The following is a 17,002-nucleotide window of genomic DNA, read 5'->3' on the forward strand; positions in this document are numbered from 1 at the left end:
AGAAGTCAGAATTTCCCACATCCTTTTAATGGAACGCAGTATAAGTTCACTTTCAGAAATACTAGCATTTAAATATAAAAAATACAGGTATTATAAAGATTTTAAATCTAACACTCTCTACCTCAGCTCACGTTTGCTGAGCTTCTTCATCTGCAAATGTAATTTACATAAAAACAAAACTTTTTTGACACCTCAAAAAAGTTGCCGTTTTAGGTCTTTAAAAGTTAAATTCTATTTAATATGGGACATAATACAGTTAATATGGTGATGCATTAGATTAGAATGATTATATGATTACTCAAAACATTTAATAGGAGAGAGATATGTATTACTACCTTTAGATTTTCTTTTCACACATGAACGGATATTATCATGTTTTTGGGACACATGCCTTTTAAGACTGCACAACAAAAATAGTCGTGGCAATAACCTCCCCACTCACTTTCTATTTCGCTGTTTTCAATATACATTTGTATTTTTTTCCATAACATTTGTTTCTAATAATATACAAAATTCCATCTTTCATGCCAATAGTGTGTAACACACTGCTCAACAAATGGTGAATTCTAGCTGCATTATGGACCATTAACAGGTGTTGAGCTTGTGATGGAGCGCTAGTGGAGCACTTTTGGAGCGAGAGAAAACATTGATGCTCAGATCAAAAAACACAATCCTTGTTCCAGGCAAAATCATGCCATTCTGCATACTCTGCATGAAACACATAGGAACTAATAGGTTTGGAACAACATGAGGGTGAGTAAATAATTACAGAATTTTAATTTTGGGGGAACTTTCACTTTAATGTATGCTCAAACCAGAGGAAACTGACTATTGTAAAGTTGCCTCACATGTACAGAGATCTGAAAAAGCTTTACAATGGAATACATTTTTAATCTACGACACTTTCCACAAATATAGGTACACTTCGGTGTAGCATTAAGGCCGGTTTATGCATCTGCGTCGAACATATGCTGTAGGCTCCGCATAGTGAGCAACATGGTGGTTCAAATGTATAATTCTGGTAGTTCGTTGTTGTGTCTACGTCGTTCTGCGAGTGCATAGCCAAAATGCTTTTTTTATAATTCTACATTTAACAAATAAACAAAAGCTATGTTAATTGCAGATTAAAAAGTAGTTATTAAAATTATTGTATCATTAAAAACAAGTTCATAAAAATATGTGAACATGTTGAGATTTAGGTAGAGAAAAGAAATCAGGCAATATACTTGCTCTTGAGTCAATTAAATAATAATAAATACATATTTTGGCATACATTGACAAAAAAAAAAAAAAAAAAAATACTCAATTGGCCAACTCATAATAAATGTACTTCTTTTAAAATAATTAGCACAAATCTCACATTTTGTAATAATTATAATTGTTTTATATGTTGTACCTCCCACCATTAAAATTTAGATTTTGGCCTGTTGCACAATTACAAACATGGCTGCAAATATTGCAAGCAATTATAAAATACATGTTAAATAAAACAGCTCACATGGAATTCAACACCTGAAATGAAGAAACACCATTTTCTGAAGGTTAAGCACCTCCTTTCACTGACCCTTTGTTAATCAGGTACAAAAAATGTAAGACCCTATTTTGAAATCAACATCACCACTGTCTTGTCTATTGAAAAGAACTACCCTCTAGTTTCTTGAACAATGCTGAAAAAGAAGCCATTTTTTAAATGAAAAAACTATTCTTAAATTACCATTGATGTAAGGGGGGGGGGCTCTAGAATATCTTATTCATAAGCAATCCTTTAGCGGCCTGTCCTTTATATGGAGGGTTTGTTTTTTAAGCACTACATTGCACAGACTAATGTACGAGTGCGGTCAGATGTTAGTATGGTGAACAGAGGTCAAATGAGAAATGGTCTTCAGGTTGTGCTCTTCCCACATGTATAAACACACCACAGTAAACTGATGCACTACAACATGCCGCCTGTTTGCTTTGCACATCTAATTCTAATGGATGTGAGTCTCTCAGACTTTGGACAATAATTCATTTAATTAAGCAATCGATTCGTCTGGGCTGTCAAAGGTGTAATTGAGGGATTACTTGGCTCTGACAGGTTCAAGGAGTTTTTGTTTTTGTTTTGCTAAAGACATTGTCAAATGCATCAATAAATTATGTTCACTTTAAATATACTTTATCACAGTTTCCAAAAGCAATAATGTAGGTGTTTGCAATACACTCAGGATCACATTGATTAAATGGCACGCAATCCCCAATAAACTTCAAAATTTACACTTTGGATCACAAACAGCACTATAAAACATTGGGGTTGTATAAACCAATGTAGAGTAAGTAAAGACATTGATATCCTAAAATAATTGCTCTGAAAACCTTTTGTTTTTTTCTTTTGTTTGCTGTGCCACAAAGTTTTAACAAAATGAATGGAGCAATTTTGCCCCCATGTGGACATTTCAATGATTTTATGTCAGTCAAGTGCAACCAATTTTATACAATACCATTGATATTTGTACGTAATACGGTCAATTATAAAGTTTAGCAGTTAATAAACAAATATTTGACTGCAGAATACCTCAAATGACCAATCAGATTTAAGTATTCTAGAGACCCAATAGTTAAAGCATAAATTAAATGCATTGTAAAAGAGCTCACTATAAAGTCATCTTCCTTTTAGTTCCACTATGTAACAGAATCATATGTGGCTGAATGTCTGGAGCAGTTTTAATAATAACACACCCATTGAATATAAAGGCTATAAACTTCACTGGTTTAATTCCTACATCTCAGGTAGGTCCTTCAAGGTAGACTGGAGAGGTGAGGTGTCAAAGTCACATCAGCAACTTACTGGGGTACCTCAGGGCTCAGTGCTTGGGCCACTTCTCTTCTATATACACAACATCACTGGGACCCATCATTTTGTGTGACCATTTTTACAGGCTTATTTAAATTCAGATTTGTTAAAACATTGATAATGATCTTTAATCCTTGTTAATAAATGATACCCTTATGAAAACTACTCATGGATTTACTGTAGTGATATTGTATTAACCATGACTAGTAACCACAATTGTAGTAACCATGTTTTACTTTTTGGCAGTAACCAAGGTTTTGATACAATTAACCATGGTTTTGCTAAAGCATTACTGTAGTATCTATATGGTAACTTGGTTTTAGTAGCTATTTAATAATATCTATGGCTAATTTTGTGGTTTTATATGTTGCTTATACTTACTAATTTTTAAAAGGTAAACAAAGCATCCTAATAATTTTCTGCTTAGGCTTATAAATATATCAACAATTTTAGTCATAATTTAACAAATTTTATCCAAAGTATTCATAAAAATTAAATGTATTTGAGGTATCGGTATTGGTATCGATATCGGCGATACTGGCATAAAAGTACTTGTTATCGAAAAGAAAATAAGTGGTATCGCCCATCCCTAACGTGGGTTATCTTAACAATGCTATGCCGTACACACAGTTCTACAGACCAACGACACCACGGTGACTACTTGAATCTCGGCCTGTTTGGCAGACATCTCGGCCTGGATGAAAGAACACCACCTGCAACTTAACCCAGCGAAGACTAAGCTCCTTGTCTTTCCAGCCAACCCTGCGGTTGAACATCACCATTCAGCTGGGTTCAACTACAGTAACGCCTTCCAAAATGGTCAGAAATCTAGGCGTAACCATCGATAACAAACTCAGTTTAACAGACCACATCTCAAGGACAGCACGATCCTGTAGATTTACAATCAGGAAAATAAGACCCTTCCTCTCTGAACACACCACACAACTTCTTGTTAAGTCACTTGTCATAACTAGACTGGACTACTGTAATGCTCTAACTGCAGGTCTCCCTGCATGCGCAATAAGGCCCCTGCAAATGATCCAGGATGCAGCAGCACATCTGGTCTTTAATGAACCAAAGAGAGCACATGTTACACCACTACTTGTCTCTCCTCACTAGCTGACAGTTGATAGCATGTATCAAATTCAAGACTCTGATGCTGGCATACAGAAGCCACTAGATCTGCTCCATCATACCTAAAATCATTTCTGCAGAGCTACGCACCCACTAGAAGCCTGCGGTCGGCTATTGAGCTGCACCTTGTTGTACCAATACAAAAAGGCTCAAAACACTTTCCTGGACTTTCGGTTTCACTGTACCACGTTGGTGGAATGACCTTCCCAAATCCATCTGTGAAGCAGACTCACTCTCTTTCTTAAAAAAAAACATCTAAAAACACATCTTTTCTATGAGCACTCGTAAAAAGATTTTTTATAATAAATTAAAAATATATATTATATATATATTAGATTCTTTTGTACACTTTTTGTACCACTGTCTCCTCAAGATGAATCACTTATGATGTATTATTCCACTTTTGTAAGTCGCTTTGGATAAAAGCATCTGCCAAATGAATAAATGTAAATGTAAAATAAACAAGTTAAAACAAGCATTAAAGTGCTCATGCGCTAAACTTTTAAAGTAATAATTCAAAAGTAACAAAAAATTTTTTAAATAGACTTGCCAATTAAAAATGTCAGTCTTCACCACTTCACATGAGCTTTATGAGAAACACACTTCTCCGTTAAAGAAAATCGCAATGATCCACAGATGCCAGTAAACTGTATTTTTGAACCTGAACGTCATAACCCTGAGCTCGGCCAAACCATTTATTAAAAAGGCGGTGGCCATGGGCTATAAAGACAGAGGGCGAAGAGCTTGTTATTTTTCTTTCTGGGAGGTGAACAGGAAAAAGATCAATGGATGTGGTGACATTCTTTGCCACAACTATGGCACTCTGTGGCATTAAATAATAGCACAAGAAAAAATATTACTGAATCGTCAGTCTTTGAAGCGAGTGCCAAGAATAATTTCCCACATATAACATTCCCCACTGAAACCACACATTATTGTGATCCAAAACGCCCCTCCCAGCTCTGCTCATATTAGCTTGCTTACGTACTGTATTCCTCCAGAGAGAAATGCGGATTCATCAACTGGCCAATTACACACTGATGAGGAGTCACTGATGAGTTTCTTCTCACCTCGCAGTGACCGCAAAAGGTTCTTTCTTCCTATAAGGAGTGAATGCTGTAAAACACAATAAATCTAGAGAGCTGATTATCATGATTTAAAGAGATATTTCACCAAAAATGAAGAATATTCTTTTTTTTAGAAGAATATTTCAGCTCTGTAGGTCCATACAATGCAAGTGAATGGTGACGAGATCATTGAAGGTCCAATAATCACATGAAGGCAGCATAAAAGTAACCCAAATGACTACAGTGGTTAAATCTTTATCTTCAAATGTGATATGATAGCTGTGGGTGAGAAACAGATCAATATTGAAGTCCTTTTTATATCCACTTTCACATTTTTCTTCTGTTTTTTGGTGATTTGCATTCTTTGGAAGGAGCATTTATAGTAAAAAAACAAATACTTAAATATGTATCTGTTTCTCACCCACACCTATCACGTCACTTCTGAATATATGGAATTAACCACTGGTATTATATTGAATACTTTTGTGCTGATTTTATGTGCTTTTTTTTTTTTAACCTTCACTTTTTTGATCACCATTCACTTGTATTGTATGGACCTACATTGCTGAAATATTCTTCTAAAAATCTTTGTATTCAGCAGAAGAAAGTCATACACATCTGGGATGGCTTGAAGGTGAGTAAATTATGAGAAAATCTCCATTTTGGGTTGAACTATCCCTTTAACGGTTTTACTATAAAAAGCCTAATTATGGGAATGATCGAATGTAATACTCCTGCTGTAAAATATTTTTAAGTAGATTCAATGATGGATGTGTATCCAAAGTTCCTTCAAAGATACATTAAGATTCTAATTTCAATACTGATGAGAAATAAAAAAAATTAAAAAAAAAAAGAGCCATGAGACATAGATGAGTTCAGATGTTTTACTGCAAAATGAGTAAAGTATTGATTAAAGTATTCATCAAGAATCAGATAGCTAGAACAGTGGTAGTTTTAGGTATTTATATATTTATATATAATTCCAAAAAATAAATCAAAGATAGCTCACAAGAAAAGATCCCCACTTTTTCATTTTGGAACATTTATGAAATGAACTACAAAAATAATTTATGAGGTTGAAATACAAATTAGTAATTTGAAGGAAAAAAGAATCTAAAAGAACCTAAAATAATGAAATGGCAATTTAATTTACAGGATCCATTGTATTAATTAAATTATTAATTAATTAATCAATTTGTAGCTTTCTATCTCTCCATTAATTTGTATTTATTTTTTTCCATCAATTTAGTTCTCTATAAAAAAAAAAAAAATCAACAACGACAAGTCAAATAAAATAAATATTACATAAATCTAAATCTAAATTTCAGGTGCCATACATTTTACCATACTTTTTGGAACCCCACGATAACGTTATTTACATGTCGATTATCTATGGTGAAAGGAATGTCCCTGGTTCAATACAGGTTAAACTCAATTAACAGCATTTAAGGCACAATGTTGATTTTCCAAATTAAAGCTAAATAAAGTCAAAATTGCAGTTTCAGTGAGGCACTTACAATGGAAGTGATTGGGGCCAGTCCATAAACATTGAAATACACACCGTTTCAAAAGAATAGACACAAGATATAAACAAGACATGTTGACATGGTTTTAGTGTGATAAAATTGCTTTCTAACCTTATCTGTGAAAAGTTATATACAATGTTAACACTTCGTAGACAGGACAACAAAAATCTGTTGTCTGGGTATTTATTTATTATTCCTTTTTAAATATATAACCAAAGGACGAGTCAAATGTTTTGTTTTATTTTTGGTAATCAACATTATGCCACAAATGCTGTTGATTGAGCTTAACTTGTACAGAATATTCCTTTTTCAGTGAGTTTTGTCACTACCACATCAAAAAATGTCCACACAAACCATGTGTGGTTCACAGACGCTCAATTGCAAAGGCTTAGCAACTCGTTGGAGTCATATGTAATTACTGGTAACTGTTTGTCAGTGATGGCACTTTGTGCATCTACTTTAACATTCACAAACTTTATCTTCCAATGATTATTGTTCAGTGGTGAGCGAATGAGCCCAAACACTTGCTCAAAAATCCCAAGGCAGGCACTGTCACGGTGGATGGTCCCAGCCACAGCCACAAACACCAATCCATGAGGTGAAGATACACACTTTAACCCAAGACCCTCCAAATTCGGGCAGAACAAAAGACGTTCTTCTCCCACAAGAGCATGAAGCCGCTGGCTGACCAACTCTGCCCCATTGAACTCTTCTACACGCTGCTCTCCAGAGCATAACAGAAGCCGAAGTCTCACGTCCTGCCAGAAATGCTGAGGACCCCAGTCCTGCACCGGCTGACCGTGTGTGGGGTTCTGAGAGTTGAGAAGGCAGAAGAACCACTGGCAAAACTGTTTTCCCAAAGCTGCAAGATCTGACAGACCATCTCCAGTCTTATCTGAAGAAGCAGATGTGTTCTTCTCAATTTTTGGCTTTAGCATCTATTAAAAATATAAACCAGGTAAAAATAAAATAAAAATGCCTTAAAAAACAAACTTATGCAAGTTAACAGTCAATAATTACACGTTCAGAAGGGTCACATTTCCCCACAAAATCAAAAGAAAAATGTTGCAAAAAGAAAATGAATGCCCGTTTTAGGACAATTAAGATATGTTGCATTGTGGCATTATATTCCTGACATTTAAGTATGTTTTGCAATTGTATTTATTTATTATTCACATTACTCTCAGTTGTGATTCTCATTAGATTTGCATTACTGTAATATCGTTTTTTTTTTTTTTTTTCCCTTCTTCTATATTGGGGTAGTTGCCACATAATGTGTAAATGGATTATCTATTTATTTTTTAAATCAACTTTTCACTTTTTAATCACCCTTCATTTCCAATGGTCCTGAGGTGTGACCAAGAATTTTAAAAGTACAAATATTCCAAGTGGTCTCTCAATATCATTTCATGTATAAATTATTACATTATACAACTATACACATTTATTATACAATACAATTATATACATAAATGAATATGTCAAATTGTTTTAGATTAGAAGTATAGCATTTCACAATTCAGGTCAAATGTCACTGTAATACAAAGATTTGTATTATTATTATTATTATTTTTACTACCATGATGTATTAATACATCTTATAATAATTCAATCGTTTATTTTATTCTTTTGCATTACTGTTCTGAGAATTTTGGAGAGGCAAACTGTCACATTACCTCATCAGATGACCAAAACTCAAGGGTCTTCCTGACCAGCTGATATTTCTCCGTGTTCGGAAGAATAGCAACTCCTTCATTGGCAAGATACTTAAAAATGACATCACGGTGCACCTTCTTCCTTTTGAGCAGCTCCTCTGCATCCTGAGAGTATGCTATGATGGCTTCAATTGCCTCTGATGGACCGAAAACAGATTGTGAAAGCTGCACGGTTCATAAAATACACCAATTTTTATCAATAGACTGCCATAATACAACAAAGTCACAATAGCTGTGCCTAAAAACCTAGCGAGCTGGCTACCAAGACAATATTTTTGGGCATATCAGACATCGCCAATGTTTAGGGCACAGCTACACGGAAGCTGGTTGGCTTTACAGTACTGCCTTACCTTTAGTACTCCCTACAGCTATCAGACGATTCGTAACTGTATCGGTAAGGGCCAACAAGTCTTCCTTGGGTAACAATGTCAACAGTCTTCTACAGCCACTTTGCTCTTTCACTGACAACTGTGACATACTTTCACAAATTATGTGAAGCTACACATCATACTCCTACTCAGGATATGAACTGTTTCTGTAGATTGCTTGCGTTGTGTCCGTGGTTGTGTCGCACCACAGCGCCTCCTCGGTCAATTTAAATTCAAAATTCAAAATAAAAGTCTTCTCTACCAAAGATGTCCGGGCTAGTCTTTTACACTAAAGTTCACTATCAGTTGTAACGCTGAAACATCATATAGCTTTCCCACAATTTTCTCCAGTAAATATTTCTAATGTTAATATTAATAAATAATTGTATTTATAGGCTTAAGTCCGTTTCTGTATAGACACATGCCTTAAACTCCTGGCTACAATAAAGCAATTTAACATTTCCACTGTTATTTTCCAGCTAAGAAGATACAGTTCATTGAACTCAACTGTGACAACATTCACCAATACAGGTCCCATCATCACCCAACCAAAACAATATGCCTTTTTTTAAAAAACATTTTTTTAACCACACCAGCATTAACCAGGATATTATAGGTTTTTCAGCTAAATGAAAAAGGTGGAACAATTATGAAGCTCAAAAACAAGAAAATATAAAAGATAACACACAAAAATATCAAACAAATATTGTCATTTATGAACTATATAAATGTATGACACATATGACAACCTGCCCTGATCAAATGTAACAACTTGACTTGTCTTGACCTGACATTTATGAAGTATATAGTGTAGCCTACCATGGTGATGAAAACACAGTAAAATCTTTTGGTTAACATATATCTATCATGTAGTTGGCCCTTGCCTAAATGTGCCCATATGGTTTTATTGCATTTAAGTGTTTATTCAACAGCTATAACGAAAATATTATGATACTGAAATCTTTGTTTGGTGGATAGATTTCAAAAGAATTACTCTAATTTAAAGGGATAGTACATCCAAAAATGAAAATTCTCTCATAATTTATTCACTGACTTCTGCAGAACACAAACATAGATTTTTTTGAAAAACATAAACATAATCTATAAGACTTTAGTAGTTAAATCCATATCTTCAGAAGTGATATGATAGGTGTGGGTGAGAAACAGATAAATATTAAGTTCTTTTTACTATAAATTCTCCTGCCTGCCCAGTAGGTGGCGATATGCACAATGCCAAAAACAAAAAAAAATTATGTGAAAGTGGAGACTGATAGTAAAAAGTTAAAATCTTAAAAAAAGATTTGTGTAATTTTAACACAAAACTTCATGGTTTGTAAGATATTATCCTTGTGACAATTTCCATGTCTGAAAACTAACCCCCGATGACTAACTACCCCCTATATATGTTGAGATATAGTAGGTAAAATGATGGCACTATAAGCAATGAAAAAGGTTCCTTTGTACAGATCTGATTTCATTTTGGAAGAGGTGGAAGGAAACATAACGTTGTCTATGGCTTTGGCAGTTATGTAACAGGATTAAAATGACAAAGCTGAAAGCTTCTTATCATGTTAAAATGAGTCTAAAGGAAGCACTTAATTGTCATCTAATGACAATTTAAACAACTGATAAAGACCAGATACCTCCCCAATGTAAATCTATCCCCAGTGTAAAATAAGCTACATCATTCTTCATATCACCTGATATCAAGACACTAACACAGCTAAAACAAAATTAAGAGTGGCGTCATTAACACCAGAATAACGTTTACTGTATTTTTTTTTATTAACAAATATGCCATTTATTTATCCATAATATAAATGTTTTGGAGTACAGGGGACAAAGTAAAAAAAAAATTCAATACCATACTACAATCATTGTAACTAAAACTTGAAAAATCTGTCATCAAACCAAACAAATAGACTTAAATAGTCTGTGTAATAGACTTAATAACAAAAAAAAAAAATGAACTCATCTTACACTATTGAAGGAGAACACATAGGCTATTAATGGGAATGTTCGTATTTGTTTATTAGAAATAGAACCTAAAGAGAATGTTCCTAGAATGTAAAAAAAATTGGTTCCCAAAAAATTATCAAATGGGAACCATATGCTAACATTAGTGGAACGTTCTGTGTTTGCTGGGTGGGTATTACCATGGTACATTTTTATATACAGTCCTATCTGCAAAACATGACCCAGCTCCTACACATATATCATATTAAGCATTGCTCAAATGTTGTCCATTATCCAGTGTTACCCAAATCATGTATTTGAGTACTATTTTTTTAATTATAATAATTTAGAATACTCTTCTGGAAGTATTCGTCAGAGGATATATTGATCTTATGCACCTTAAAAACACTGTCATGAACTTTCATGCTGTTCAATATATATATATATATAATATTGGGGTTATAACCTGAAGGCAGTAAATTTAGAGCTCTGTAACATATATGTTGCCTATTGTTTTAAATAGGAAACATGTCAATATAAATTTGGAATTATAAAATTGTTGAAAAAATGATGGGTAGAGTGACTTAGCCTAAACATATAGTAGAGATGAAGAGTTGCGTAAATATCAATTTGGCCTTATGTAAATTGCAGTGTATGTTCCAGGTAAATACAGTACATGCTGAACTTGTAGATGCTCATAATAACAGACTATTAAGTGGTGCAATTTCATCAGGACGACGCACGATGGCAGTGTTACGACTGGTTTTCTGTTCCCTGATAGTTGTGGTAATAGTTCAATGGGTTGGCGATGATGGGCGTTTTTCTGGGATGATGTGATTATCAGCGGGACTCCTGCCACCCTCTCCTCTCGTGTTCATGGTGCCGTAGTCTCAGTCAGCCTCATTGAACGAGAGACGCATCCCGACACTTCTCACGGGATATATAGCAAAGGGAACGGGACACAGAAATTGCAAACTCTGAATTTATCTGGGAGCTGGAAATAGCTTTGTCTCCAAGAGTGGATTAAAAGGACATTTTACACTAAAGTTCTAAGGCAAGTTCTGATTTCATTCATTCGAAGTTGCTTTTTCTGTCAGGACGAAAGACATTTTGTATTTACTAAGCGGTGAACTTTAGGCATTCGTGCATTTACGTAATATTAGAAAGGTACGCGGAGTGTGAGTGGTTTGGTTTTAATATGAATGGGCTCCTTGTAAACTTTGTAACGTTTTTAGTTATTGTTGTAAAACAGATGCCAGAGTCTTATATTAAACAAACACACCAACCGCGTGGAGATGAAACGCACGAGCGCTGATTCGCGTGAATGCGCAAGTAAAACGAATTCATTAGACTTGTAATCACATTATAAGTGTAAGCTGGCTGGCTGAGTTGAAGTAGATTTATCTGCAATTGGGAAGAAGGAATGAACATGAGGCTCGATTAAAAAAGTTTAAAGTTTGTGTCAATTGCCAAGCAACGTGTGCATTCATAGAGACTTTATGATAAGAAGGATAGATCAGCACAACGGTAGCCTATAATATTTGCATAGATAGTGTAGATGGCAGACAGACACTCGCGGTAAGCTCTTCTGTTGAATGGCTGAGACAAAGAAGCCTGCTGAGTTTGAGGATGATCTAACAAAGCTGAGAGTTCTTACACAACAACCCCACTAATGCAAGCATAACTTTTACTATTGCTCATTTAGGGTTAGGGAATTGAACAAACTCTTTAACCCTCAGTATAAAACTTGTGTTACAGACATTAATAGTTCCTCAAATTGTTGAATTCCACAGATTTGCACTGAATGAGGAACCAGAATATAATTTGAGGGTGGGTTTTTGAGGCTGGTAAGCAGCCACCCAGAAAACCCTAGAGATACCCTGGCAACCACCTACTGTAGAACTATCTAACTTCCACATTGTAATATGCTGAAAAGCACACAGAACTACCTAAAACACCCTAGAAACACTGTATCAACACCCTAGCATTTACATTTATGCATTTGGCAGACGCTTTTATCCAAAGCGACTTACAGAGCCCTTATTACAGGGACAATACCCCCGGAGCAACCTGGAGTTAAGTGCCTTGCACAATGGTGGTGGCTGTGGGGATCAAACCAGCGACCTTCTGATTAACAGTTTACCAGTTATGTGGTTTAGACCACTACACCACCACCACTCCTAGCAACTGCCTAGAACCCCGAACAACCACTTTTAAATGCACTAAAAAACACCAAGAATACCCTAGAAATGCCCTGGTCACATTGCCACACCCTAGCATCCACTTAGAATCCCCTAACAAAATAACCACATAGCGATGCGCTAAAACCACTCAAACCCCATAAATGCTGTTGTAACACCCTAGTAACCACCTAGAACCCTCTAACAACCACATCACAATGTGCTGAAAACCACTCCGAACACCCTAGCATCTACCTAAAACACCCTAGAAACACTGTATCAACACCCTAGCAACTGCCTAGAACCCCGAACAACCACTTTTAAATGCACTTAAAAACACCAAGAAAACCCTAGAAATGCCCTGGTCGCATTGCCACACCCTAGCATCCACTTAGAATCCCCTAACAAAACAACCACATAGCAATGCGCTAAAACCACTCAAACCCCATAAACACTGTTGTAACACCATCTAGAACCCTCTAACAATCACTTTGAAATGCATGAAAACGTATCGGTTACCTAACGTAACCTCGGTTCTCTCTAGATGAGGGAACGAGTATTGCGTAAGCTAGCTTACGCTACGGGAAAGATTAATCTTTTCTGAGATATTGAAGCCAAAAAATTATCCTTAATTTTTGTATCCATTGTCAACGCAGTGCGGCAGCTGCAGACCTTGAGCGGGCTAGCTAGCGAGCTCATAGGTTGCTCTGTGGCAACTGCTGCAGCCTATAGACGAGCTTGGGCGAACTCGCATCCAATGAGAGGCGTCCGCGCGCTCACTGCATCAAAGCCCGCCAAAATGGGCGTGACTAGAGTGCATATAAGCGTAGTTCGTAGGCTGGAACCCTGGTTTTCATTGACTGAAGCGGAAAGTCGCTCGTGGCGCGAAGCACGGCCGGCTACGCAATACTCGTTCCCTCATCTAGAGAGAACCGAGGTTACGTTAGGTAACCGATACGTTCTCTTCACGAGAGGTTCTCTCGTATTGCGTAAGCTAGCTTACGCTACGGGAACCCATTGTCAACACCGTGCGCGCCAAGTATCCACTGTAAGAGCCCCAGGGAATTAAGGGGGGACCCGGGGGAGCCCTTATGAGTGGGGAAAAAATATTTGGCCGGCAAGAATGCGGGTCATTGATTGTGTAATACATAAGCACATAGTGGGAAGGGAACGACAGAGCAGCGGTCCCATCAGTGCAGCTCACCAGGGGAGCTGTAGCGTATTAAACTGCTAGTAGTTTTGCCTGCAGAGCGGGCACTTCCATATTGTAAAATCTGACAAACGTGGAGGGGGAAGTCCATCCCGCTGCCACACATATGTCGTGAATGGAAATCCTGCTGGACCATGCCCACGAGGATGCCATGCCTCTAGTGGAGTGAGCCCTAATGCCCAACGGGCATGGCAGGTCTTTGACGCGTATGCAGCAGCAATAGCGTCCACTATCCATCTAGATAGTGTCTGTTTCGAGGCGCGAGACCTTTGGTGCGCCCTCGAGCGAAACGAAAAGCTGCTCAGAGCGTCTGAAAGCAGCGGAGCGCGCAGTATACAATCTCAGTGCTCTGACCGGGCAAAGGAGATTGGCGTCGCGTTCAGCTATCGGTGCTGGCAGCACCGATAGGGAAATGACCTGTGCTCTGAAAGGAGTACCGATCACCTTGGGAACATAGCCGTGTCTAGGCTTTAAAATGACCTTGGAGTCACTTGGTCCAAACTCAAGACACGCAGCGCTGACAGACAGCGCGTGAAGGTCTCCCACACGTTTGACTGATGACAGGGCAGTCAGAAAAGCGGTTTTGAGTGAAAGGTATTTCAAATCCACGGATTGAAGTGGTTCGAAAGGGGGCTTTCATAGTTTCGAGAACTATAGAAAGATCCCAGATAGGAACCGATGGGAGCGCGGGGTTCATCCTTCTAGCTCCCCTGAGGAAGCGGATGACCAGCTCGTTTTACCCCATGACTGGCCGTGCAGAGGTTCAGCGAACGCCGCAACGGCCGCCACATACACTTTGAGCGTGGATGGGGATCTGCCCTTATCCAGCAGCTCTTGTAGAAATATGAGCAGCGACGACACCCCACATGTCCGCGGGTCCAGGTCTCTGTCGGTGCATCATTTTGAGAACACAGACCATTTTGACGCATAGAGTCTTCTCGTGGAAGGGGCTCTAGCGTGTATGATGGTGTTTATTACTCCTTCTGGCAGAGCGACGGGTAGTCATTGATCACCCACGCATGCAGCGCCCAGCGCTCTGGGTGGGGATGCCAGGTTGTGCCGCGAGCTTGAGAGAGGAGATCTGCTCTCACTGGGATGGGCCACGGCGCTGTCAGTGACAGCTGCGTAAGCTCCGGGAACCATGTCTGATTCTCCCAACGCGGGGCTATGAGGAGCACCGAGTGACGCGTTTCCCTGATCCTCTGCATTACCTGTGGCAATAGCGAGACAGGAGGGAAGGCGTAAAGCGGGCATCTGGGCCAGTCCTGGGCCAGCGGCGTCCTCGCTTTCGAGAAAAATATTGGGCAGTGAGAGTTCTCTTTGGACGCTAAAGAGGTCTATCTCTGCTCTGCCGAATAGGTGCCATAACATCTGGACTGTTTGAGCGTGCAGGGACCATTCCCCTGGGGAATATTGTCTCTGGACAGTCTGTCCGGGCCGTCGTTCAGGTGGCCTGGCACGTGCGTCGCCCTCAGCGGCGCAGGTGGCACTGGGACCAACTCAGTATGCGTTTAGTCAGATGGAAGAGGTTCCTGGATCTGACACTGCCCTGACGGTTTAGGTAGGATACCACAGATCTGTTGTCCGAACGGACCAGGACGTGGTGACCCTGAATGACCAGGAGAAAGCGCACGGCGCATACTCGACCGCTATCATTTCCAGACAATTTATGTGAAGGAGCTTTTCCTGAACTGACCATAGGCCGAAAACCGGAGAGCCCTCGCGAGACCGCGCTCCAACCCGTGTTGGACGGCGTCTGTCGAGATGACTTTTCGGTGAGATACAGCTCCCATTGTCACTCCCCGCTGATACCATTCGGCCACTGTCCAGGGCTGCAGAGCTGATATACAGGTCTGAGTCACCTTGATGGGCTGGCGGCCTGTGGCCCAAGCCCGGCGAGACGCGGGTGTTTAGCCAATGCTGAAGCGGGCGATGTGCAGTAAACCCAGCTGAAGTACTGCTGCGGCTGAGGCCATGTAACCTAGCACTCTCTGGAATTTCTTCAGAGGCGTGAGGCTGTTCATCTGAAAAGATGCGGCTAGTCGCTGAACACGGCGTGCGCGCTGTGTAGATAAGCGAGCCGTCATTGTCACGGAGTCTAGTTCTATTCCCAGGAAGGAAATGGTCTGACTGGGCTGTAGTGAGCTCTTGGTCCAATTGACTGCAAGACCCAAACTGTTCAGATGGCTGAGGAGAACTGCTCTGTGAGACAGAAGCTCCATATATGACTGAGCCATAATCAGCCAGTCATCCAAATAGTTCAGAATTCGCAAACCCTGACTCCGCAGACCTCTCCATGCACTTCGTGAAAGTACGGGGTGCTAAGGACAGGCCGAACGGAAGGACGGTGTATTGATCAACCTGGCCGTCGAAGGCGAATCTCAAGAATGGCCTGTGACGGGGATTTATCTGAATCTGAAAGTATGCATCTTTCAGATCGAGAGAAATAAACCAGTCCCCCTGGCGCACATGCGCGAGGAGTTTCCTGATTGTAAGCATTTTGAACGGTCTTTTTGCAAGCACCTTGTTCAAAACCCTGAGATCTAATATGGGTCTGAGGCCGCCGTCTTTCTTGGGAACAACAAAATAACGGCTGTAAAGCCCCGACTCAGCTCAGAGAGGGTGGCACTTTTTCTATGGCCCTTTTGCACAGAAGGCTTGCTATTTCTGAACGAAGCATGCACGCTGCTTCCGTGTTCACAGTGGTTTCGAGCCAGCTCTGAAGCGAGGAGGGCGGCGATCGAACTGTAGCAAATAGCCCTGTTGTATTGTGCTTAACACCCACTTGGATATCCCTGGAATAGCTTCCCACGCTTTGAAGCGTAACGCTAGAGGGTGAATGGCCAATTCGCTCTGATTGCCGCACACAGAGCGTGAACAAAATGTGTGAGCGCGTTTAGTGTGTTTATGCATGATTGCTCGCAGACAGCATGAACAGGCTGTTTTGTGAGTGACTTCCGATTGGAATGAATGGGGAAAGAGTCACATCTGTTACGTGATGCGTAAGCATAGTCAT

At 39.1% G+C, this 17,002-nt stretch overlaps 2 protein-coding genes across 4 annotated transcripts in view; one reads left to right on the forward strand and one right to left on the reverse strand.

Moving 5' to 3' along the window:
- Nucleotides 1-6,041: 6,041 nt before the first annotated feature.
- LOC127654695 (uncharacterized protein C3orf38-like) lies at nucleotides 6,042-8,814 on the reverse strand. The gene is made up of 3 exons (XM_052141977.1): nucleotides 8,623-8,814; nucleotides 8,234-8,409; nucleotides 6,042-7,495 (listed from the first exon to the last, which is right to left on the reverse strand). The coding sequence occupies exons 1-3, from the start codon at nucleotides 8,747-8,749 to the stop codon at nucleotides 6,932-6,934; spliced, it is 867 nt and encodes a 288-aa protein (XP_051997937.1). The 5' UTR covers nucleotides 8,750-8,814; the 3' UTR covers nucleotides 6,042-6,931.
- Nucleotides 8,815-11,464: 2,650 nt separating this feature from the next.
- LOC127654692 (unconventional myosin-Ib-like) overlaps nucleotides 11,465-17,002 on the forward strand; it is a 146,717-nt gene continuing 141,179 nt past the window's right edge. For all 3 annotated transcript variants that reach the window (XM_052141969.1, XM_052141971.1, XM_052141972.1), the window contains exon 1: nucleotides 11,465-11,650. The gene's annotated coding sequence lies outside the window, so the exon portion shown is untranslated. The remainder of the gene's footprint in view (nucleotides 11,651-17,002) is intronic.

The sequence above is a fragment of the Xyrauchen texanus genome, chromosome 14 (assembly GCF_025860055.1).
Source record: "Xyrauchen texanus isolate HMW12.3.18 chromosome 14, RBS_HiC_50CHRs, whole genome shotgun sequence".
NCBI lineage: Eukaryota > Metazoa > Chordata > Actinopteri > Cypriniformes > Catostomidae > Xyrauchen > Xyrauchen texanus.

Excerpts from the sequence above, each read along its gene's own strand:
- LOC127654695 (XM_052141977.1), bottom strand. The coding sequence starts at position 8,749 with ATGTCACAGTTGTCAGTGAAAGAGCAAAGTGGCTGTAGAAGACTGTTG. Across the intron at positions 8,410-8,622 it reads AGCTGTAGGGAGTACTAAAG|AGGCAATTGAAGCCATCATA; the intron begins GTAAGGCAGTAC and ends TCGGTCCATCAG. Across the intron at positions 7,496-8,233 it reads AGTTTTGGTCATCTGATGAG|ATGCTAAAGCCAAAAATTGA; the intron begins GTAATGTGACAG and ends TATTTTTAATAG.